The sequence below is a fragment of the Pipra filicauda genome, unplaced genomic scaffold, assembly GCF_003945595.2.
Source record: "Pipra filicauda isolate LSUMZ 115617 unplaced genomic scaffold, ASM394559v2 scaffold33_size4404698_pilon, whole genome shotgun sequence".
In the NCBI taxonomy this organism is placed as follows: Eukaryota; Metazoa; Chordata; class Aves; order Passeriformes; family Pipridae; genus Pipra; species Pipra filicauda.
Genome location: NW_024104465.1, coordinates 3,884,181 through 3,908,837, shown reverse-complemented (window position 1 = coordinate 3,908,837; position 24,657 = coordinate 3,884,181). Strand labels below are relative to the sequence as shown.

The 24,657-nt window shown below is 43.1% G+C and overlaps 1 protein-coding gene across 4 annotated transcripts in view; it reads left to right on the top strand.

Moving 5' to 3' along the window:
* KIAA1671 (KIAA1671 ortholog) overlaps positions 1–24,657 on the top strand; it is a 69,314-nt gene that overhangs the window by 12,902 nt on the left and 31,755 nt on the right. For 2 of the 4 annotated variants that reach the window (XM_039384139.1, XM_039384140.1), the window contains exons 2-6: positions 8,825–8,947; positions 9,651–11,298; positions 12,088–12,181; positions 13,236–16,436; positions 17,061–17,183. In XM_039384139.1, the coding sequence (XP_039240073.1) occupies positions 9,704–11,298; positions 12,088–12,181; positions 13,236–16,436; positions 17,061–17,183 (5,013 nt within the window). In that variant the 5' untranslated portion in view covers positions 8,825–8,947; positions 9,651–9,703. Of the gene's footprint in view, positions 1–8,824; positions 8,948–9,650; positions 11,299–12,087; positions 12,182–13,235; positions 16,437–17,060; positions 17,184–21,176; positions 21,249–24,657 lie in introns of those variants that run through there. The other 2 variants (XM_039384141.1, XM_039384142.1) reach the window with 2 other exon arrangements.

Here is a 24,657-nt window from a genome sequence, read left to right as displayed (position 1 = left end):
CTGGGAATCACCTCATCCAACCCTCTGTTTATCAGTGTCTTTCTCCCATGATGCTGCAGTTCATTTCTAGAGTAGTGCCTGGTACAAGTATTTTGGGCTTGAGTGTAGTTGACTGAGCTTGACTACATGTTTCTGCTATGACTAATCAAATATCTGAAAGGTAGACGGGTGGACTGAATGGAGAAAATGCTGTGAGACAATATTGTCTGTATTGACAGAAAACGTGTCATTAGCAGCCAAATCCAAAGCTGTTGAACACAGAGCTTTTTGCATATGATTTTTTTTAAAATAGCAAGTGGAAAATCAGCCATCAGAGAAGACGTATGATGGTAGATCTGTGAGAGCTGATGCAGAACATAAATGTTCGTATTGAGAGTATGCAACGACAGTTTTCCCAGAGAGGTTGTGGAGTCTCCCTCACTGGAGTTATTCCAAAACCGTGCCATGTGCTGTGGGATGACCCTGCTGGAGCAGGGAGGTGGGACCAGATGACCCACTGTGGTCCCTTCCAACCTGAGCCAGTCAGTGATCTGTGATTTCTTTCTATCCAGGTGAAAGCCCAGGAGCACTGTAATCTATGGCAGCATCTCTGCTCAGAGTGTTTTATCTGTAGGTGGCACGTGCTCTTTGTGAATGAGTCTTTCACTGGCAACTGTGCAGCTTCCAAATCTGTCTGTCAAGACAAGTCAGGTATAAAACTAATGCACTGTAAATCTGCTTTCTTTTTTGCAGAAGCAAATGAATCTTAAAGCTTAGACCTCACATGCAGATGTCAGTTGCTAGTTATATATACACACATCATTTTTAATCTGTTATGATTCTGGTCTTCTGTCACTCTGTTTCCTTTGTCCTCCACTTTTATGAGTTTGGTTTTTCTCCAGATGGTAAACTGTTGAAGTGATCTCTCACTGTGTTCAGGGTAGTGCTGCAAGGCCAGTAGCCTCAGGTTTTCTTAAAGTCTGGATGAAACTGCTTTGTTTTTCTCTCTGTATGGCAATACCTTAATTCCTTTTTTATCATTCAGATGAATGTATAAAGGTTCAGTATTTATAAATTAGTCTTGGCAACTCCACATCAATCACAGACCAGCTTGAGCTCGTACTTTCTGAAGCTGGTTTACTGTACCAGGCCACAAATGTGTTTTCCAGTGCTGGAAATCCTGTTAGAATTTGAGGAGGCAGATCAGAGGATTACGGGCTTTGTCCTTCTGACACAAAAGCACCTGCTGGGCATGAAGGCAAGCAGGAAATGTCATCTCACCTCATGCTATTTCTGTGGTACAGTGACCTTCAGAGGCTTGGTTTATATGAAACGATTCCTGCCCGGGGGCAGAGGGCCATGGCTAAGGTTTATTTCTGAAGCTTCACAGTGCTGTGAAGGCACTTGCCTATTTTTGTAATGAGTAGGTGGATTTTTTTTTTAATAAACCGAAGCCCACAGATCTGCTTCACTTGATCCTTTGACTTGCATTCCTTGTCGGGTCAGCCAAGCCCCATCTCCCGTGGGAGGGCTGCACCTCCTCCCGTTCTCATGGGCTTTGCCTGGTTCCACACTGGCTGCCAGGCTCAGCAAGGGCTTTCACTGCAGGGTGTTCTGATGGGCATTTTAACTTCACCTTTGCTCCATGAAGTAGTTCTGATGTCAGTGTCCATGTAGTTTTCACTAGTGTTTGAGGAGGAAGCTGTCCCAGTCGTATCATTGCTGCTTTTAAAGCATTTGCAGCAGCTGGTAGCTCTGAAGGAAGCGACTACAGTGGGTGAAACAGAAAATCTAGTGGTGATATCCATGTTCTGTCAGCCCCAAGATTGGAGACAGTTTTCTTTAGTCTTCCCTTGCTGCCAAGAGGATGGGAAATATGCACAGTTACAGTCAATATTTCCAGGTGTGGGTGGTCTCTAAGCTCCCTTTACTGCTGAAACATGGTACCAAGCATGGTATTGTGTAGGGGAGTATCAAAGAGAAGAATACCAGAGTTGTTTTTCAATCCCATATTTCTGTCTGTGCTGCAGCTGGCTCATCTATCTCCTTGCTCTCCTTCAGCTGTGTCCATGGTGTCCTGCCAAATGAGAGTATTCCCACCCAAAGGTGGAGCCTCTGGAGAAACACAGCCCTGCCTCAACTCTGGGGGCTTTGGGAAAGCACCACTTTCCCGAGGTCAGAGGGATCAGTAGCTCCTGATGTATTTCTCAAACAATAATGAGCCAAACTTCACCTTTCTAAAGCAAGGTCATGGAGACCGTACACTCAAAGGAGATATAAATAAAGTAGTGTGTGATTAATGCCATTGTATTCAGGATATGCAGCATAAGAATATGAAAAAGACACAGCCAGGGATTTAACCCAGTTCCTTCAGAATCTGTGCAGAAAAACTTACTCTAATCAAAATTTATTTTACATACAGTTAAAAGTGAAGTTCAGCTTCCTGCAATAAGAAGACCACATTAAAATTAACCAGGAGAAAGTTTTATGATGATTCTGAAAAGGTTTTAGGAGAAATTTGTCAGGTTGCAAATTGAAGTCTCCACCCTGCAATGTGTCCAGGACGTGACCCTGTTGACCTTTGGGAGCTGCAGATAGAATAAAGTTCTCCTTGAAACGACCAAACATCTTCCTGGAAGAGCCTTAATTTGACTTCTTTATCTTTTTTCAGTTTTTCTTGCTTGTAGCCAAACCTGGTCATTAATATTTCATCTGGCACGCAATGCAGTTGTTTCTGGAACGTCTTTTTTTTCCTCTTAAACTGCATGGGGAGGTTATTTGCAGGTCTTGTTTGTGGGTGAAATGCATTTACAAGGATAAAACGTAAAAGAACATTAGCAGGACTTGCAGCTGACCACAAAAGCAAAGGTTTGATGACTGGAGCAAACAAAACAGCACTCAGAGGCCTGCTGGGAATACCGACCTTCTGCACAAACCCACTTTTAGCCTCACTTCAGCCTTATCCCATAATTCATGTTGTCCTGCAGAATGTCATCCTCTGCTGGCAGAAATCAAGATTTTGCTTTTATTCCCTATTTCAACTGCCAGAAGAATTGGACTTTCTGAAAATACCCACCCACTAATGAGCCGGGTGGAATCCCTCATGTGGAATGCTGGCTGGAAGTAAGAGATGATTCACGTGGGAGGGTGAGGACATGCAGCTTCTGGTACCAAAAAATGGTGATTCACCAACATTTCAAAGCATTTTTCCTTTGGTTGGGGTTTGTTCTAGCTCGGGCTCAGGAGACTTTCAAACAAATTAACCCTCTGTAAAACTGGGAAAGCAAAAGAGTTTCCTGTGAAACAGTCAATGAGAGGGTTGTAGAGAAGGAAATTATGGAGGAATGGGATGTAATGAGGCAGTTGTGCAGTTGAAGGAAATGCCAAGTGTGCTGTTATTCCCTGTGCTCTTGAGGGAGTCTCTGTTGAGGAGAACATGGTGTACAAAGAGGAAATCTTCAGCCAAGAGTCAGGCTTGGGTGAAGCGGATCTCGGCAGAGAATTAATTGCCCTGAGTTTTCTATAGAATGGTGGTCATTGCCCCCAAAACTTAGAGTGCAGAAATTTTTGGATCTTAAAACCCAAAAAATGGGTAATCAGTAATAAATCTGTGGTCGCGAAGTGGACCTTTTTAAAGGCTGACATTCTGAAACTGTTTTCCAGACATAACTGGAGCGATCGGCCCCTTTTGTTGCATTGGTCCTGTTTGGTTACGTTTCGTAAGTGACACAGACATTGTTATGAAAATAGCAGTGGCTGACACTCTATTACATATAATTTTTTTCCCCAAGTCATTCCTTCCAGACTCATCTCTGCCTCACAAATTCAAGGAAATATGGAGGATGACTCCCTGTGCCCCGCAGCCGTCATGGTGTGTTTTGTCTCGATTACACACAGTTGCGTTTTGCTGTTGAATTGTGTTTTATCTTAAATTGATCATAGAATCCCAGACAGGTTTGGGTTGGGAGGGACCTTAAAGGCTATCCCATTCCACCCCCTGCCATGGGCAGGGACACCTTCCACTATCCCAGGTTGCTCCAAGCCCCATCCAGTCTGGCCTTGGACACTTCCAGGGATGGGGCAGCCGCAGCTTCTCTGGGCAACCTGTGGTGATGCCTCATCACCCTCACGGTGTTTTTCTGTCTCAGCTCATTGTCCTCCTGCATCAGGAATGTGCTTAGATTCATGTTGACCATTACATGGACAAGCCAGTGTTTTTAATACTGAATTTTTGCTTTAATAAGCAAATGTTGTGGCCCCTGTGGGGCCAGTTTGAATTACTGAAGCGGCAGCTCTATAATTTGTTACCCTTTTTAACTGCTTGACCTTTGCAGCGTGCAGATTAAAATACAAGGTGTAAAGTTCTCACCCTGGTACTGAGATGGCAGCACTTAATGGAAAGCTGTTGTTGAAAATATTTTGGTTCTTCAGTGCGGCTGGATCTGGGTGAAGCTCTGGCAGGTGATGATGATTGTTATGCAATTGTACTGGCAGGAGCAATTAGAGGTTTACAAGTGCTTGTAAATGCTGCTATTTATAGGATGGACACTTCATTTAACCAAACTAATCTTTTCTCAGTGGGAGGAAATGTCAGAGTGGAGAATTTCGTCCCTGAGCTGGGATTGGACTGTAATGTCCAAAAGAACAGTGTCTTTTTTTTTTTTTAAAGAAAAGCACTAGAGGCTTCCAAGAGACCTGCACATGGGGAATGGAGAAAGGAGGTTTTAAATTTTGCAGTGCTTTGGAATTTTAATATTAATGGTCTATGGGGCTTTGCAGGTTATATCTGGCTTGCAAGATTTGGGATATGTAGTTTTAGTTCTCAACCTCCAGGCTTTGATTATTGAGAAGCGAAACTGAGTTTCTGACTGTGAATCTGGGAAAAGATAACTTGAATGCATTTTGTTTTTACTTTGTGAATGAATTTTTCTGGGGATATTTTTAAGAATTAGAGCCAGTATGACAGTATTCTTGTTAATCTTTCTCTTTCAGAGACCTCGAATGTCCTCTTAAATACAACTGATGGATCCCATTGCAGTGAATAATAATGTGAATCAGGCTTAAGCCCAAGAATAGAAAAGGCCTGTTTTTTACTGAATTACTTACATGATCTACTTGGTTATAAAAGTTTCAGAAAAGGCTTCCCCCCCCTTGTATTATTTTGATTGTGCTGTAGTAAGTCATGCTCTTGTCAGTGCTCACACTCGTGGTCAAGTTATTCTGTTCTTTGTACGTGCCCAGTAAGTGATTGGATTAAATAAGAATTAGCAGAGCAGATCCCATCAGCATCTCTCCAAGTGTAGGAACCAGCAGCAGGAGGATTGCTTTGGAGAACTGACAGGGACTGCTGTGGACTGATCCGAGGGTATGGGCAGTGAGGACAGGAAGGAGAAAAGAGAGAAGAAAACAGCTTTTAAAGACTGAATCATTTACAACAGCAGGGCATCCCTTTTGTAGAAGGGATGAAATAAACCTTGGTTTATGGTCATCTGTTCCCCGTAGCTCCTGTGGCTCATGCCAGGGAAAACCTGTAGGGCAGGGGAATATGGAAGAATCCTGGAATTGCAGAGTAGTTTGAGTTGAAAGGAACATGACAGACCACCCACTTTCAACCTCCCAACCATAGTCATGGGCAAAACTCTTTTTTCAGGAGCTGTTAATAGCTGTAGTTATACAAATCTCTTCCTGTATTTACACAATAAGGGAGCAAGTTTTGTACAGTGGAAGCAGATTTGCTGATAGAGTTGTGTCTAAAGAAGAAAGACTTTGTGTTTGGTAATTTTCTATGGAGTATTCTTAGTGCAGACAGCCATGGATATTCACTGCTGGAGCCAGGCTTTCTGCATGGTTTCCGTGTAATAAACTGGATTTTTGATGTTTTTTTTGGGTTTTGTGTGTTTCAGTTTTTTTAATAGCAGAGAGATTTTCTCTGTGCAATTTTTATGCTTTCCATCCTTAGAGAAGACAGATGGACTTGTTTATCTGCTGTGAGGTTCAGGGGCAGATTATAGATGATTTTGCTTTGTGTCATTTAAAATGTTCTTATTTATGAGCAAGGAAGTTGCCAATAATCACGTGATTCATGGTGGAAAAATTATCTGCAGGCTTCTGCTGTTGCCTTAATAGGCTTAAAGGAATTAGAAGTGATGTAAATAATAGTTGTGTGTGGAGGGTGGGCAAGTGCCAGCGACAAGGGTGTGTTTTGAGTAAAGCCCTTCCCGTGTGATTTTTTACAAAAATAACCCTGTGAAGTGAATAATCCATTTTGATTTCTAATTAAGAATGTTAATATCCTTTGTAATGATAGATCTTTTAATTAAAAATACAAACAACACCTCAGGGCATTAAGGTTTGAAGGCTTGGAGGAGCCTGGAGCAGTATTTGACTATGCATCTCTATAAAATCCTGTGGAGGCTCAGCTTGGCCCAGGAAAAATTCCAGTTGCAGGTGTTTGGAAGCTGAGGAAGAGGAGCAGCAGAGAAGAGCCATGCCTTGATGTGCCAGAGTTTCTTTTAAAACAGGAAGTATTTCAGAAAGAATTTCAGTGCCATTTATAATTTGATTTGTGTACACAGAACACGCCCCAGCACAGCTGAGGGGAGCGAGGGCACAGCTTGGGCAGCACAAAGAGAAACAGTGCCCAGAACCTGGGACAAGGGGGTTTGGGGGCTCTGGCACACGGGATGGGGACAAGCAGGGGACTGAGGGGCAGCAGGACATGGCAGCAGGGGCAGCTTGGCCCACTGTCCCTGGGCAGAGGAGGTCAGGGAAGGGAACAACAGGTTGTAGCTGACGATGAGGGATTTACAACTGTAGTAGTACGATTACAGTAGTATTACTAAATATTAATAGCATCTGAAATCCTCCTGCAATTAAGTTTATGGTTGATCTTTTTAAATTGCCCAAAATTTTGTACATTGCCAGCTTAACTAGAGATATTTTCTTAGAGAGAAGTAGGTTTGTCTAAACTGAGATGCTTCAAAAGCAAGACACGATGTCCAGTGTATATTATATGTGGCATTGATTACATGATTCCTCTTTATCAAATGTACTTTCTGAATCACAGGAGCCTTTTAGTTTTCAAAGTTGAATGATTATTTTTTTCCCCCAAATATTTTGTTCTTTTTCGAATACTTGTCTGCTCTGGGCCCTGTATCTGTTACAGGGTATCTGAATTTAAAACCTGGCAACTGACTTCGGTAGATTATGTAGGGAAAAATGAGGTCCTGTAAAGTTGGAGTGTGATGAAACTTAGGAAGGGGTAAATTGTGGGTTAGGAATGTTGGCTGGAGAAGTGTTGCACACTGTTAGCCAGGATTAGTTCTCTCATTGTATATTCACTGCCCCGCGTTCCGTTGAGGATCAAGTTTTAGTCCATTTAAGAAGCTCTGTGCTCCCTTCTTCTATTCCAAAGAAAAGGAACTACAGAATGATAGGAGGGAACTTATTCTCAGGTACTGCAAGACAGATGCTGTTTCTACAGCTGGATTTTTCCCTTTGCAGTATTGCCTGTGAGCATCGCCCTCTTCCCAGCAAGGATTCTGTTCCCTTCAGAGCACCTCCCAAACCTTTGCATCCTTGGAATGCGAGAGCATTTTAATCGGATTTTGGTGGCATTTCTTAGAATAAGGAGTGGGAGAGGGAGGAAGATTCCATGAAGATCTGTGAGACTGTGGAAGGGACAGATTGATGTGGATAAGCTGCTTGGGTTAGTGGCTATTTCAGAATGGCGAGGTCAGGGATGGCATCGGGGATAAGTGGTTGAGACAGAACTCCAAGTGGATTGGAAGATGAAAGGGAACGGGCAAGGTGAGCGGAGTTCATTTGCCTGCCTGAGAGAGGGAGCACAAACAGGGACAAAAATAAATCCCTGCATTTCAGTGCCAGTGTGGGCTAAGTCTGGTCAAGGGAAGCTGAAGGTGAAATAACCATTTCTGCAGACTGCAGACCCAGGAAGGCAAGATCCTGGTTGGGGTCTTTAATAATCACACAGAGGGAGCTCCATACAGAATCTACAAATAAGTATATTTATATGGTAAATTCACACCAAAATAGGGCTGGTGAGAAGTGTCCTAAAGTGCCCTTGCAAAGGCTGCCCAAAAGAGACAAAAGGGTAGCAACCTAAAATTGAGCCCCTGCATACAAAATACTGCATAAATTTCCTAAAAATGAAGAGTATGACATCTTTTAAAGGAAAAAAATCATCTAACCTTACCTAGCCACCTGCATCTGCTACAAATTTAAATATATTTTTCATTAGGAAAATTCAGGTTACTTCTTGTAGCTGAAATTCTAATTACTTCAGGTTTTCCCTCAACTCTGCAGTAAGAATTTAATTAGAGCCAAAGCTCTTCTCCTGTGTTTGCTGGCGAGATATTGGAGAAAATTGCTTTGTCATGGTAAAAGTCCCATTTTGATGGAAAATCAGCCGTTTGCAGGTCAGCTGCTCAGGTAGCACCTCACAGACTGCTGTCCCAGAAAGGAGCTTTGCAATAGAAAGTAAATTACAGTAATTGAGATTATAGTAATGCAGAGCTCTGTTTTAACCAGTGATTGACAGCACTTGGATTTGCAAGCAGTCTCTCTGAAATGTGGTTTTAACTGTGTTCAGATTTAGCATGTCTGCTGTGCAGCCTGAGTTATTCTCCCTTCACCTTTCTGTTACACATTTTAGTGATATTTTCTTGTTGGTTCTTTAATAACTGTTTGAAAAATAAACATTTTTCTGCTTTATACAGTTCCATCAGGTGACTTTATGCTTGGGAACCAGCTTTTTTTTCTTTAAAATGCTCTGTATAGGTCTGGGTATGTGCCACACCCGACTCTGAACTCTGTTTATTTGCAGGTGAGGTCTGGGCAGTGTCTCTGCAGTGATTGCCTTTCCTGTCCTTAATGTGACAGAGCTCTTGTCACTATGAGAAGGGATTCGGGCTCCATGGGTTGGTTGCAGCAGCAAATGCAAATTATGGTAAGTGGGAGAGCGGGGATTTGTAGGATTATGTTTATTTGCATTGTTTAGTTCTGGGCCTTGGCTATTAGATAAGAAATAACACCTTCAGTCACACTAATCCTGATATTTTTGGCAGTTTGAAAGTATACACTCAATGCACCTGGCCAGCTGCTTCTGTTGTAAAGAAGAGTTGACATTTGTACATCAGTGTGGAATCTTGGAATGATTTGGGCTGGAAGGAACCTTAAAGCTCATACTGTTCAAATCCTGCCATGAGCAGGGACACCTTCCACCTTCCAGGTTGCTCAAAGCTCCATCCAATATGTCCTTAAACACTTTCAGGGATGGGGAAGTCCACAAGTTCTTTTGAGACCTCTGCTTCAAAAAAATAAATGAATTCATTTATTTCTAAGTGTCTCGGCATTTAAAATGTACTCCACCAATGGGACTCAGTGCTGTGCAGAGGCTCTTGCAGGATTTGTGATGCATTTGGTTGTTGGGCCAAATCAGTGAATAATGGTGTTTCTTGCTGTTTTTTAAAGGAAAAGGAACACTATGTCTTTCAGCGTGATACACTCTAGAAACAGCATCTCTGAAAGGCACCTTGATATGAGTTTGCTTCCTCTTGAATTTAAATGAGAATGATGATATTTGATCTTCATGCTGACTCTGCATCAATACTTGCATTTTTCTTTTTTTTTTTTTTTTTTTTTTTTTGCAGATTCTTTTTCCTTGTTGGAGTTTTTCAGTTCTGTTGGATGTGTAATTCCAGCTATGGCAACAAGAGTAGAAATAAGTTCTCCTTTGGCGTCTTTGACGGCAGTCCCTGACCTGACTGAGCTCCGGGGCGAGGACAAGGCGCAGCGTGTGTATGTCAGCGTGCTTTCGGATGCGAGCAACAAGGCCAAGGAGGCTTCAGCATCCCTGACTCTCGAAGAGAACAAGAAGTTTGGGAGTTCCTTGAGATCCGCAACGATGCCGTCGCTGGGATCGAGGCCGAGACTTTTCCCAAAGCCCTTTTCTAAAGAGAAGCCTCCAGAGGCTTTTGGAAACGTTAAACCCCCTGTCCCAGCTGTCAGATCCAGCAGTCGGATCAGAAAGGCCACTGAGGAGACGTCATCTGTGAAGGTGTTCAGTGGAAATGTTCCTCCGTTAGTAGATCAGAAGGTGATCGAAACTGAAAACCAGGCTGACAGTGACGTGGTCACAAACATGACTTTCTACACTGGGCCCAGTGCCAACACAGTCATTCTGTTTGAGCCAGCAGGGCCAGAGCAGGCCAAGGTCAGCCTGGCCCAGGAGAAGAGGGCTCAGGACCGCAGAGGATTTGCTGCTCTGCAGACAAAGGACCTTCAGTGCAGTGTGAAGCTGGAGAAACCATCCGAGACATCCAGGAACCCTGAAGGATCTATCCATAGGCAGATGTCGTTTTCCTCCAGTCTCAGACCTGTCTCTTGGAACTCCCTCAAAACTGGGGAAAAAAAAGATGCCCGTGAAGTTCACCCAGGGGAGAAAAACAGTGATGATGCAAATAATCTCAACAATAAAGTTGATTTCTCTATTGATGTCCAACAAAGGGCAAAACATAGACCAGTGTCTGCTATTTTTCTGGAATCCTTACGAGATCAAAAGCATCACACTGTGGAAGCTTCTGAGGAAAAATCTCCCCCGGAGAAATCTGGGGTTAGAAAACCAAGGCCTTTGTCCATGGACCTGACAGCCAAGTTTGAACATAAAGATCTTTCTTCTTGCAAGAAGACTTGTTCATCCCATGAAAGCAAGGAAAACGTATCCATAATTACTTTTACTGATGTGGGTTGTCATGATCAGTCTGAAATGGGGCCAAAATCTGAAGAAACTGAATTTAATAAAAGCAGTTCTTCTAAAACAAATTTGAAATGCAGTAGTCAGGACACTGGCATTCTAAACAATGGGAAATACATGTGGGAAACAAAACTTAAATCTAAAAGTGAACAAATTGAGACAAACCCAGAAACAACTACTAACTTGCACAGTTCTGAAAGGAGCCCTGAAACAACCAGTGAAAGCAAAACTAATAAGGGGGGGAAGAGGGCAGATCAGAAGGAAACGTACACGTTTCTAGGCTGTGAAAGCCCTGCAGCTTCCTCGGAAAAAGAGAATAATATCTTAAGAGGAAGTGTCAAAAAACACATCAGTTTGTTTACTTCAGAAAATCCCAGTCCCACAGTGGATGCGGAGCTTCTCCCAGCAAGTGCCGAGAAGGAGAACAGGTGCGTGACCATCCAGCAGAGAATCAAGGAGCTGACAGCAGAAAACGCCGACGTTAAGGCGGGGAACCTGCGCAGGTCACCGCAGTCACGGCCGCTCTCCGCGGACCTCACAAAGCTGTAAGTTGCAGAGAAGTTCTGTTTAATCCTCTTAACTTCGTGTCGTTCAGTAGAACTTGCTCTCTCAGTCCAGTAAAATAACTGATCATTTGGCTTCCACTGAATGTAGTTCTTTCTGCTGTTATTCTTGAGCCCCTTTCCTGCCTTTTCGTACCCGAAAAGAGAGAAAAATTAATGAAGTATGCTCTGACAACTAAAAGAAATAAATAAATCTGCTGATATTGTGGCCTTTGCATGCAGCTGTAACTGTAGATCCATGATTAACATTTCCTGCATTTTACAATCTTGAGGTGAGCCTGTGGACTGCCAGCTCATGGACTGGGAAGAAGGCAAAAGAATAGTCCTCTGGACAGCGGTATGGGGAGTCAGGATTTCAGGCAGGCAGGAGTCTGATTTCACTGTTGGGATCAAAATAAATAAATTTAACTGAGGCATGAGATTAACATCTCTTTTCACAGAATCATTGAGGTTGGAAAAGACCTCCAAGATCATCAAGTCCAACCGTTGACTGATCACCACCTTGTCAACAAGAGGTGCTATAGTTCATTATGTATCTCTGAATTTTCTACTATAACATAGGCTGCGTAACTAACAGCTTTTTGGGAAGCAACAATCCTTCGGTCTAGATACAATTAAACCAGCAAATACAGTAACTTTCTATGAAACAGTGATGTTTCTCCTTTAAGAAATTAAATTCGTTGGAGAATTTCTACCAGTCTGCTTTGGTGAGCAGTGAACCTGCTCACTGAGTAACTGGACTAAAGAAGTAATACCTGTTTTTTGCTTTAGGTTTTCAAGTCCAACATCAAGCAGTGAAGCAAAGCCTGAGAAACCTGCTGAAGCCAGAACTGACCCTATCAATGAAATGCAGGAAAATCCAAAAGTAAGGAAGTGGCACAGCGACTGGGCTCCAGCTGGGATTGCACTGGGAGGGCAGTGAGTGCTGTCCTGTTCTGTGTGACTTTTAAATGGGTATTGAGAGTTTTATTGCTGACACAATCCCAGTGGGTTTACTGATGTGAGTCTGTCTTTAGGACACACCAATAAAGTACAGGAGCATCATGTTTGCTGAGCTGGTAAAGTTCATTGTGCACACTGCTAAATGTATGATTGATTGGTATGGAGGGAGAAGGATTTTATGTACTATTCTTAAAGAATTCTAACACGTGAAACCACGCAGTGAATCACCTTTGGCTGTGGTTTGTGCTGTGATTTTTCTTTATTTTCTCCAAGCAGAGCATTAGGATTGGGCATTCCTACATCCGAGTCACAGCTCCTGATTAATCACAGCCTGGACCTTGCGTGTCAGTCTCCTCAACAACAATAACTTGAGCAGTTTAGACAATAGAGTGTTCCAGGGAAAGTGATGATTTGCTGTGGAAGCTTTAGGCTCTCTTTGTTTCTAAGCAACACCTCGGTGTTTCAAAACAACTTCTCTGCTGACACTTCTTAGCAGAGGAGATTTTAAGTCGTTTAAGATTGTTTTGTTGTGAGTTGTCGTGACTGTGCTTTTTTCCTGTCTAAGATAGAATATATGGTAAGGAAACTATGAGCTACAGGTGCAAAGTTTCTGTAGCTTAGTGTTATTTTCAAGAAGAGCAATTTTTTTTTAAAAGGAAATCTTTCATTAATGGAAGACAAGAAAGTAGGATTAAAAAAATTCCCCTGAATTCCTAGAATAATATAGGTCAGACTTAGAAATCTTTATAAATGTCTTCAGTGTTAATTTTCTGACATTCTTCAGCTTTTTTTAGGAGAATCTGGAGTCAACTCCAAGTTTTAAATTTTAAACTTGAAAAGAACATTGAACTCTTGTAAGACCTCCAGTATTCTTTGATTCCCTGTGTTGCACAGAGTAGGTGCAAGTAAGTTTTACAATAAACTTTATTGCACATCTTTGAACAAACTCTCTTAACTATTGGATTTTCTCATTCCAGAGTAAGGAGCTGAAGGTTGCACAAGGCACAGATTTCACAGAAGCACATGTTCCTGGGAGGCCTTGGAAATCCCGGCACATTTCAAAGATAACCAATACACCTGATCAGCTAGAGAGGAAAGGAAGCTTCCTTGGGGATGCTCAGCATTTCTCTCAGCAAAGTGAAAGTTCTGTCTTGTTCACAAGCAGTTTTGAAAAAAAATTAAACCCAGCACTTCTGGAAAAGCCCTTCATTAAAACTGTCCGAGCTACCATGTTTGAGCACAATGTGCAGAGACACAGCGTTGCTGTTGAGCGCTCTGGGGCTGATGCTGCACTGAAAAGGAACCAGGAGCCTGAGGCAAAGCAAGACGTGGTGGTTTTGGGGCCCAGCAGACGATCGTGGATGGCGGAAGGGGAGGAAACTACCACTGCAAAGAAGGAGCATTACAAGCCATCTGATTCATCCAAACACACAGCAGATGTAGAGAAAAGTGGCAAACCAGCTTGTTCAGGTGAAGACAAGAAAACGATTCTTTTAGAAAAATCTTCGGCTGAGAAAAGTGAAAAACCCACTGCTAAAAATGCAGAAGAGTCTCTAATTTACCAACGAATAGAGCCCAGGTATGAAGTCTTTCAGACGTGTGGGGAAAGGGCTCTTAGTGAAGCCATCACAATGGCTCCTGAGAAAAAGGCCATGACACTCAGAGCTAGAAAATCATCTGTGAAAGAGAATAAAACTGATGAGGATGTTGGACACACGGGGCAGTCAGTGAGGGCAAGTAGTCACACTCTCTACTTGAAAGAAGATACTGTTATTTCAGAAGCTAGAGAGGTAAAAGTTCTTACAAGCAAGGCTGTGTTGAGAGAACCTAGTGATTTTCTCTCCAGTGAATGCACTTTACCTGAACAGAAAAAGGACTCTGATAAAACAGAACCTGATTCACTGTTAATAGTAACTGAGAAAATACCTTATTCCACAAACAAAAGTAAAGTTTTGGGAATTAATGAGAAAGTAAACAAGCTACATTCTGAAATTAGAAGTGATAAGAGTGAAGTCTCTTCCATAGATAAACCAGAGAAGTCTAATGTGGTGAAATGCTCTTCTGAGAAAAGGAGTTTTCGGGCAGGTGGGACAGACATTTATGAATTCAGAACTAACCTGGATCGTGAAGTTGTTTCAACAAGTGTGAGTAAACACGGGGCCCATTCTTCCTCAGGGCTTTCAGGTGGACAATTTTTTAAGCCTTCCACTAGCCACCATCCTAGTGCACAAGTACAAACCATAAATAAAGAGGAATCTGGGGCCTTTGGGTTAAGGAAAAGTCTGGACTTTAATTTCAAAGAGCGAGACTTTAGCTTGGCTAGTGCAGCTCCTGAAAACAGTGATAAACTCAGAGTAACAGATCCAGAAGAGAAAGTCAGGAGAAGCAGAAGTAGTGTTTCTGACTTGAAGATTTCTGAAAGGTGGAGGAGGAGGACCTTGCCTCAGGAGTCGGCCAAGGCAGAAGAAGTTGTGCGGCTCACTCCTGAAAATATCAAGAGGCTGAGTCGGACAGATTTATTGCAGTTGGATGAGGATTCACTTAAAAAGAGAAACAAAAATATCAAAGAAGGGCTGGAAGGGAGTGAGGCAAACCAGGCTGTTCTTGGCAGTTCTGATGATTACTTGAAACATCAGAGTTCTGTCTTCGAGCCAAAGGCAACTTTTTTTGCAGTGACTTATCAGATTCCTGGTATCAAAAAAGAGAAAAGCTTTGTTGGTGCTCCCAGTGCAAGTGAAATTAATACAGTTTCCAGTTCAAGTGGGGGAGCAGCAATTAATCTGGACCCTGTTTTTCCAGGAAGGTCCAAACCTGTATTGCAGCAACCAAATAAAAATGTGATGAGTACAACTTGTAGAGAGGACTCCCGGGAGGTACATATTAGCAAGGATTGGATCAAGGAAGACAACAAAGATGCCGTTTTATCCAAAAACGTTGCATTTGGCAATTTTCATATGTCTCGGAAGGATAACCAACAGCATCATGAAAAAGGTCTGGATCATTCTAAAGAGAAAATTATAGATGTTGATGCTTTCCTGTTAAAACAGAACCTGGAAAACACAGTTCAAATTGATCTCAAAAGTAGCAGAAGGAAAGTCTCCTCTTCCCATGAACCCCCATGTTCAGCACAGGTACGTAAAGACTCTGAACCAGGCCCCCAGAAAAGGAGTGAAAATAATCCTGATTTACCTGTCAGGAGGGCTGAGGATAGTTACAGATCCCAAATTCTTGATATTGATGCACTTATGGCAGAATATAAAGAAGAGTCAACCAAGGCCAGTAAAGTTCAAGATAAGCTCTCTGAAGATCTCAGCTCATTGAGTAGGGAGAAATCAAAGAACAAAAGAAATGTGTCTGATAGGACGAGTCTTTCCTACAGCTGGAACGAGTGGAAGAGTAGATCAGATCACTCTTCTGTTAATAACAAACCAGGTGAGTGTGTAGAAGAGCAGCACAGGCCAGAAAAACTAATTCTAAATGAAAAGAGCAAAGAGAAACTGGAATTACGTAGCCCTGACTTTGATAAGCCGAAGTCCAAAGACAGAAAGTTCAGCCCTCCTTACTGGGGAAACCCCAGCATCTTCTTCTCAGAGAAGTTTGTAAATTCACCTGTGGAATTCAGTAGGAAGAAAACTTTCATCGTTGATGAGGACGAGGAAGTGAATTTAACCTCCAGGAATCAGAGTCCAAAATTCGTAATTGAGAAGGTACAGCCTGTAAACGTAGTGGGGACAGACCAGAGGCTGGAAGCCAGTTTTGCTTCCAAGTTGTCCATAAAGGCAGATGATGGGCTTTTACAGAAGAGGTTGGTGACAAAAGAACAGTTCTTGGAGGTGTCTCCAGAGGGTGACTGGAGCAAAAACGTAGTGAGGAGCTCCACAGTGAGGAGCAAAGACAGCGCAAATAAGGCGACGTGTGAGGGCGACTCTTCCAGCGTGAAGATTAAAACTGATTGGAGGAGCTACACGTCTGGTTTTGGAACAGCACCCCCGGATTTGAGACGATCCTACTCGGAAAAATGCCGCCAAGGAAGGGACAGTCTGCCACTGATGCAGGAAGTGAGGGGAAGGAAGGATCTACATCAGTCCAGGCAGAGCTTCCCCCTGGAAAGTGTGGATCATGGGTGGAAACACAAGGTGTCAGCTCCGTCGGAACTGTTCTTCCATGAAGATAAAAAGGTATTTCCAAATGGTATCAAAGTGTTTCCTGTAACTGAAACTGAACTTTATTTATTAAAGCCTTTCTTGTGTCTCGTACCACTTTTCAGCACCAGCTGTGACTCTGCAGCAAGGGAGCAGGTTCATACTTTTCACTAGAGTTCATTTCCTTTCGGGTTCCGTTTTCTTGAGGAATGTGTGTTGTATTAAATGACCAGATTTTTGGTGTAAGTCTATAAATATTTATTGATGTTTCCATGGAAAGCTTGAAAAAGCTTTAAAACATGTGTTTATTATATTATTAATGCTATGAACCTGGGATGTTAAATTGTTAACTCTCCAATTTTATATTTACTTGAAAAGAAGTTATTTATTTTATAAGTTATCAGCAGTGATCTTTTTGGACCTCCCTTTGTTTTTGTTATTTTTGTCTTTTTCTGAATGAAGCAAATATTATTTTGTCTGTGGAACTCCACTGCTGATAGTGACTTTGGTGAGAGGCAAGAGATTCCCTTATCACAGTGACATGTGAATGCAGTCCAAAGGTTGGACATGATGAACTTTTCCAACCTTAATGATTCTATGATTAAAGCATAGGATGTTCATGGCTATATATCTAACAGCATTCACAACTGCATTTTACAGGCTTCTAGGAAAGAGTGGACCAAGCAGAGTTCAGACAAAACAGAGGGAACAGACTTTTCCTCAGTGTCTGCTCAGAGGAGCCGCCACAGTTTCTATAAGGAGAGAAGAGTGGATTTCGGGACGGTAGGTGATCTTGGAGGAGGTTTTTGGGAGGGATGAGGGAGATGCAGCTGTTTTCCTTCTTGCAAAGGCCTGTGACAGAAAGTGTGTGTGCCTGGCAGAGATGCACTTGCTGGGGAGTTGAAGTGGCAAGAGGATGCTCCTCCCTGGGATCCCACTGCTCCCTGCCAACCCTTCACACGCAAAACATCAGCCATGTAGCTTGTTCATTTTGCTTCCTAAGTGAGGAATTTTCACCCTGAACTCTTAAGAAATCTCTAGAGCATTATGCTTTTTGTTGGTTTCTCAGATATTGAAAATGACTTGATTTCAGATTTTTATTTCTGGAAAATTGTGCAGACAAACAGAACCGTGTCAGAGCCTGAGAAATGGAGGAGTTTAATTTTCTTTCTGCAGGCAACACACAGAGAAGTGTTTCTGTGAAGGATCACAGCTGACATTTTGGGTAGTCTGATGTGTCTCTAATACACATACTTTTGGGGTGAATTCCCACTTACGTTGTTGGGTGATACTCTCAGTTTCAGAAGGATGTCCTGACTTTAGCCCACAGATAAATCTGTGTTGGAAGATAGCACCCTCCATCCAGCTGTTGTCCTGAAATAACAAAACAGAGGTCTGGATGTTCCAAAAGCTACATAATAAATGAAATACCAACATTTTATGAGGGAAATAAGGGACTTGAAAAGGGGAGACTGAAGGACGTTGCCACTCTGACTGTACCAAGGTCAACCCTCCCCTGTCCTCTCTCTCTGGCAGCATATTGTGTGGTGAGGAGCTGCACTGCCCTCTGCAGAGACCCTATTCTGTCATTACTCACTCTGTTTGCAGCCCTTTACCAGAGAGCACATGAAAAGATAAAGAGGGAGAGGGACTGAGTTTTCTTTTCTAGTAGAGCAAAAGGAAACACCCAAACCTATCAGAATTTTATAAAAAACTCTCCTAATAGGGGTTTTGGAAACAGGCTCATTTTGTTCTTCAGTTCTAGTCTTTAAAACTTCATGGAAGGTATGCAAAGGCTGATGACCCCTTCTCTTTTCCATTCTTAGCGTGGGCTTCATCTCAGGAGGAGTTTGGGTTATTTACAGAATTGGCAGTTATCATTTAATCCCTAGAAGTTGTTACATGCCATCAGCTTATGGTGCAAATGTGTAAAGGTGTCGTTGGCAAGGTAGGATATGTGGGAGAGAAGTGCTGTCAGAAGGAGTGCTGGGATAACTGAACTGTTCAGGTGCTGTACTGGAATAAATATGACTGTTATTCTCCAACTTGGTTGTTAATTGGGAGGTTACTCAGAATAATCCTTTAACTTCACCAAATGTAGCCTGAGACAGGAAAGGAAGGTGGGAAAGGAAGACTCAGCCCCAGGAAAATAGAAAATTCTTCCGTGTGTGGCATCCCCTGGAATTCAGTAGGATCTGAGTGCTTTACTCCTCTGTGTTGCTTTGGAAAGCCCCACAGGGTGTGTTTGGTGTGCAGTGTGCCCTGGGAGCCAAAGGTGAGCTTGGTCCTCCTGTGTGTGAAGTGTGAGCGAGAAGGTGCATGGAAGGGGCTTTTACCTGCGTTTGGGAGGTGGAAAACTCACCACACTCGTGTCTTCCTAAGCCCCACACAGATATCACAGCAGATTATGTAAAACCAAACCATTTCTTGTGCACAAAGGTTATGCCTTCGTTGCGTTTGGAGAAAATACAGACTTTGGGCGTGGAGTCGCTGTTTCAGCAGCACGTTCCAACACTCCCCTCTGGTGGAGAGACACATCGCAGTGCATGGGAAGTGGAAGAACACGAGGGGTCAGGAATGAGCCACGGCAGAGTCACAGTTAAATCACGTATTTCCTTGGAATTTGAACACGATCTCTGTTTCCTCTGGTGCACTTGTAAAGGAGGATTAGATGGAAACGTGACATAGCGCTGCTGTTTGGTTTGAGGGGTGTCTGGTCTGTGCAGCTGGGAAGTTATTTTTCTTGTGACATAGTAACAAAAAGTATTCTGCACTGCATATTCTTGGTCACTCAGGATATTGATATTTGTTTGAGTAAGACTGAGAGCTCAAAGTGACAAGTGTTATTGTAGAATGAATGATTCACTTTGATTCACATTCGCCATTGAAGCAGTTGATGAGCTGATAATGATATTCTTTGGTATTTGACAAACCAGTTTACATAAATATCCATTTGTTGCATTATTCCCCATTATGCCCCATAATTGCTGTATTTATGATAACAAACAACTGCTTGAATGACATTTGCCAGGACAGCTACTGAACGAGGTTCTTATGGATGAACATGGTTTCGTATGGAAGCAAGGAGCAGTAGTATCATTTTACCTCTGGAGAAGTAATTTCTTTATGATGATATTCCAGGGATTCTACTGTAATTAGGTTGTTTTTCAAAGCATTACAAAGGACAGCTTTGAAATCAAACCATTGCAATATATTTGACAATATGGGATTGGTGTTTCAAATTGCAAAGGATGATACTCTTGAGATTTAACACTAATCTAAATTGCATTTCTTAGCTGCTTTGAGTTAAAAAACAGAGTAATGCTTTTATAAAAATTCCTATATCACTGCTAGGCTTACATCATGTCATCATCTGTGGTTTCTCTATGGGTGGTACTTGTCTCTCTGTGTTTTAGCCCTTCTGCAGCACAGTGTAGATATAAAAATGAAGTTGTTTTCATGTTTGCTCTAAACAGAGTGGGAGTTTTATCTCACTGAATCAACTTCACATCTCAGACCCTGTAGCAGGCAGAGCTCACCTGCACAGCTTGGAGCCCCAGGCTGTTGTGGAGGTCTTTTCTTTTGGAGCTGGAATGCAGGTGGAGGGATAGATGTGACCACCTGCAGCATCCAAACCCTCTCTGGTTTTTAGCTGTGGTTGGACATGGGGCTGTTCCTCACTCAGAGCTGCCCAGGAAGGCTCTGTCCCTGCAGTGTGTCAGGGACAAGCCCTGGGAGTTCAGGAGGTGTTAACAAGTATTGAATGTCCTGAACTGCAGTGATCACATCACAGCTGACACAGGGCTTTAACCTTCTGACGTTCAGTCACAAACCTCAATTCCTGATTGAGTCATCAAGGCTGATAGAAGTCTTGCGAACTAAAACCTGAGGAATGTGTGCTGAGACTCATCCTCCAAATACAGTAGCTGTGGTTGTGCTGGGAGGACACCTGGAGGAGTGCTGTGAGGGGACAGGCAGCTGGGACATGAGTGCTGGGAGGGGACAGGCAGTGGGGCCCTCTGTGATGGGCTCCTGGCACTTACCTTTCTTTTTCCCATCAAAAAAAGGACATAGGTAAAAAAAGCAGTGTTACAGTTCCCATTTCTGCTCTTCACAAACCACCCACAGCTGTTGTCCATCAACTCCACCATTTCCTATTTGTAAACCCAGCCTGAGGAGGTGGTTAAAAGTCGTCCGCCTGGGTTTTCTTCCTTTTTTGGCAGTTTTCATTTGCTGGGAACATTCCAGGGGTGTATAAAAAGCCACTTTGTTGTGTCTGTTTCTTCTTGTTCACAAAAGACATTTTTATGTTAAAGGAACATAAAAACAGGAGCTTTTCTTGCACGTGTGGGTTTTTCTTGTACATCACCGAAAAACAAGGTCAGCGAGCGGCCCCAATGGCATTAAGAGTGTTTCATAACCAACCCTGCAAACCAAGGGGGTTTAGAGCTTCTCTTTCCTTCTGAAGGGCTTTTTACTGCAAAACCCAAAGTCCTGTCACTAATTCTAGCCTAACCCATTCCGGATTATGGGGATGGGAGCACTGGGAGCGCTCAGATGCTCGATAATAAGTGGGTGAGTCACGTGCTGCCGGTGGCTCAGCGGCTGCTTCTGAGTAGCCCCAGAGCGTGTTAAAGGCGCCGAGCCCGCGGTGACGTGGGGCCCACAGACACACACGGTACATTATTCATGTTGCTTTTAATTGCTCCAGTCTGCTTTTAAGTTGTGCTGGAGGCGGGGAGAGCAGGGAGGCTGCCTGGAGCGGGGATGGCTTTGCGTTAACTCGGCGCTCTGAAAATGGAGTATTATTACTGTCCCCGGCTGCTGAAGTTCCTGCAGTACCTGTGGGTAAGTGTGCTCTTAATGTCACCCTGCTTCCTGAGCTGGGTGTTCCCAGAAATCCTGGGAATGTTCATATGTAGGGAAGGCTTTACTTGGCAGTTCCTTTCTGAGTAGTAACATGAAACTTGGTATTTATTTGAGTAAGAAGGGCTGTTTTATCTTTAATACTCATTTCAAACTTCAGACTACTCGAATGTGCCTCAGATAACCCTCTTGGGAGTCAAAATTTCTTCCTTGTTAATCCCTATCCATGGGAATTGTAGTTTAGCTTGCTGTATATTAGGAATGTTCTTCCCTCATTGTGTCAAAGGTCTCTCTGGCCTCCAGGGCTGCTACCCTAGGACTGTCCTGCCCTGCTGCTGCCTCCATCCACTGCCTGCTATTCCAGTAAAAGGACGTGTGCTCTTGGCTTTAGGAGGGTGTAATTGTACAATTCCTTCCTCCTTTTTAATTTGACTGTTCATAGGTTTTGATGTCTCAGTGATCACTTCCTCTTCAAAAACTCCTCAGGGCTCCCTGTCATGAAAAGCTCTTTTTAACAGGCTGCTCTGACAGTGCTGCCCTGCCAGCTCTGCACAGTGACTGCTGTGTGTCTGAAATTTTCACATTTATAAAACATAAATTGGATTTGTAAAGCCTTTCTGAGTAGGTACTATATTGCTTTGAACTAATTACTTAATATTTTAATTTCTCCTGTACTAATCAAAGATCAGTTTTCATTTGTTTGTTGTAGCTTGCGATTAATCTCAACTTTTTCAGCTGTAAATTCAGCGTGTAATCAGGACTGACACCAAACCTTTTCATGTCAGCTGTTTGCTGTTGCATTTTGAAAATCTAGTAAGAGATTCCTTCCCTCACATCGAGTTTTACAGTCCTTGTCTGTATGTGCTTTGATCAGGTGTGAGGTGAGATTGCCTACTGCAAATTTCTTGCTGCTGGGAGAGGATAGTGAAGAACCTCCTGTTGGAAACTGTAGTAGTGTAAAGCATAGAAGTGTTTGGACATTAAGGGTTTTTTTGAGCAGCTAGATTTTAGGAGATGAGCTTTCTTTAAATTGCATACTAAACAATTAGTCATTAGTGTGATGAGGGGGTGGATGTTCATTGTGCTTTGCCAGTGTGAGAAGTCTGAAAGGGCTCTCTCCCTGCTCTTGCTTTTACATGTGATTTTCCGTAAGGCCAGGGAAAAAACCCAAATCAACCCAAACTTTGGATCAATCCAGAAGGTCCCTGGGATGGTGGGATCTAATATTGTGCATTTCTAGTCTGTAACAGAACAGGTATGTTGTATTTTCTGGGTGTATATTCCATTTTAGAGGCCTTGAAGTATTCCTTAGGTGCTTTCATTTGTGCACACTCTCCTGATACGTTGCAAGAAAATACTGGAAGGGAAGTTGTGATATTCATGTTATTAAAAAAGAAATTTAAGGGACAAGCACAGTTGTGCCTTCTGTCACTTTCTGTGCTGCTGTTGCAGCTGAAGGAGATATTTATCAGTTCTCTCTACTTACAACCGAGAGTAACCAGAGATGCTGGGGTTGGTTGTCAAGTGTTATTTAATCTGTCTTGGGGAGCTAAGATGCTTTATTCATTAGGCAGACGTACCTGGAGAAGCTGTAATTCTTAATTAAAAATATTTTAATGATAATCTATTTTTAAAGCTGCTTGAGTTACTGGTAGGTTGCATCTTCTCTGCTGTGTATTTGTTTTACTCCTGCAGTGCTGGGGTTGTTGGACATCACTGGACCCACTCAGTGCCAGCTCTCTGCTCATTCTTTGCCGATTCCTCTTCTAATCTTGAAACAGGATGTGTGTTATTGTGACAAATAGTATTTCCTGAGCACAGCAGAGTTTGTGGTCTGCCCAAGTCCGTGTGAAATGGTGACTGGCCACCAAGAAGTCTGTGCCCTGGGTCCTCTGGGTGAGTGACAGCTCTTGAGTTTCTGAGAAGTGTCTTTGTGTCCAGCAAAATGTTTTGTTCCACGGGTTGTATTAGATGTCCAGTAACTGAACCTTGAGCTCCCTTTTCAGTTTGAGTGTAATAATGAGAAGAGGAGCAAGTTTATCAAACCTGGATCATTTGCACTCCTAACAAGGTGTCCTGCAGGGCCTGGAAATAAGGTTCCTTCTTGACTGGTGCTTTCTGTAGCCCAGTGCATCACAGTGAAACAGGAATTACTGAGGGTCAGGTTCCTTGGGAAGTCTGAAGACAGGACTTCTGATGGCAGAAGATGGACTAAGGAGAGCTAGTGTTGCTGCAGCTGTGCCAAGTAGCAAAAAGCCAGAGCAGTAAGAGACAAAAGCCAAGAGTGCAGGTGGACCTTGGGGATTGCAGCATAAGCTTTTAGGAGCCTCTAGGAGGGCTCTTTGAGAATCATAGAATCATAATCATAGAATGGTTTGGGTTAGAAGGGACCTTAAAGCCCCCCCCCGGCCTTGGGCAGGGACACCTTCCACTATGCCAGGTTGCTCCAAGCCCCATCCCACCTGGCCTTGAACACTTCCAGGGATGGGGCAGCCACAGCTTCTCTGGGCAACCTGTGCCAGGGCTCACCACCCTCACAGGGAAGAATTTCTTCCTACTCCAGGGCCACTCCAGGCCCTTGTCTCTCTCCATCTTCCTTGCAGGCTCCCTTCAGGTACTGGAAGCTCTGTGTTCCACATCATCACTTCCTTCTTTGCTCTGCCATGTCCTTCCTGCTGCTATCTTTTCATCATTTCTAATTGATTAATTATTGTAATTATATATTTCAGCACCAGTCTTGCAGTGACCATGTGTTGTTGTTTATTATATTCGAGTATTTTCCAGGGAGCATGGGGTATCCATCATCTCTTTTTCAGCTGGTGAGGAGCTTTGCTGCAGCTGATACAAGACATCTTTAGGTCTGACTTGCACAATAAGTCCTTTAAGTGCAACTCAATGGTCTTGTCCAGCTGCTTGCATCAGTCACACCACCAGACTGGTTGTGCCAGGTGTGCAGCCACAGCACTGGGGTTTCCTGTTCCGGTGCCCTTTGACCAATAACCAACTCTTTTGGCTTCCTTGTGGACACAGCCACTAGTGGAGTGCTCTTGGTCGATTCTGTTCCTGTCCTTGGCCGTCTCAGTTGCCACCAGCTCTTGCTCTGCCCTAGGGCATTTTGTGGGATGGGGACTCCACCTCCTCCCTGGGCAGCCCCTTGACAGTTTCATTAATTCAACCGAGTGCAACAGGAAAAGCACTTAGGGCAGGTAAGTGGCTGAAGATGCCTTGAGAACATGAAACCGTTATGGTCCAAGAGTGACCTTGGCTCCATTTTAACAAAGTGAAGGTGTGAAAAGCCTGTGGGAGACCAGTTAGGAGCAGAAAAACTGTCCTCAGTCCTGTAAGTCTGTGTTACATGTACATGATCTGTGACACACAGTTGATGTGACAG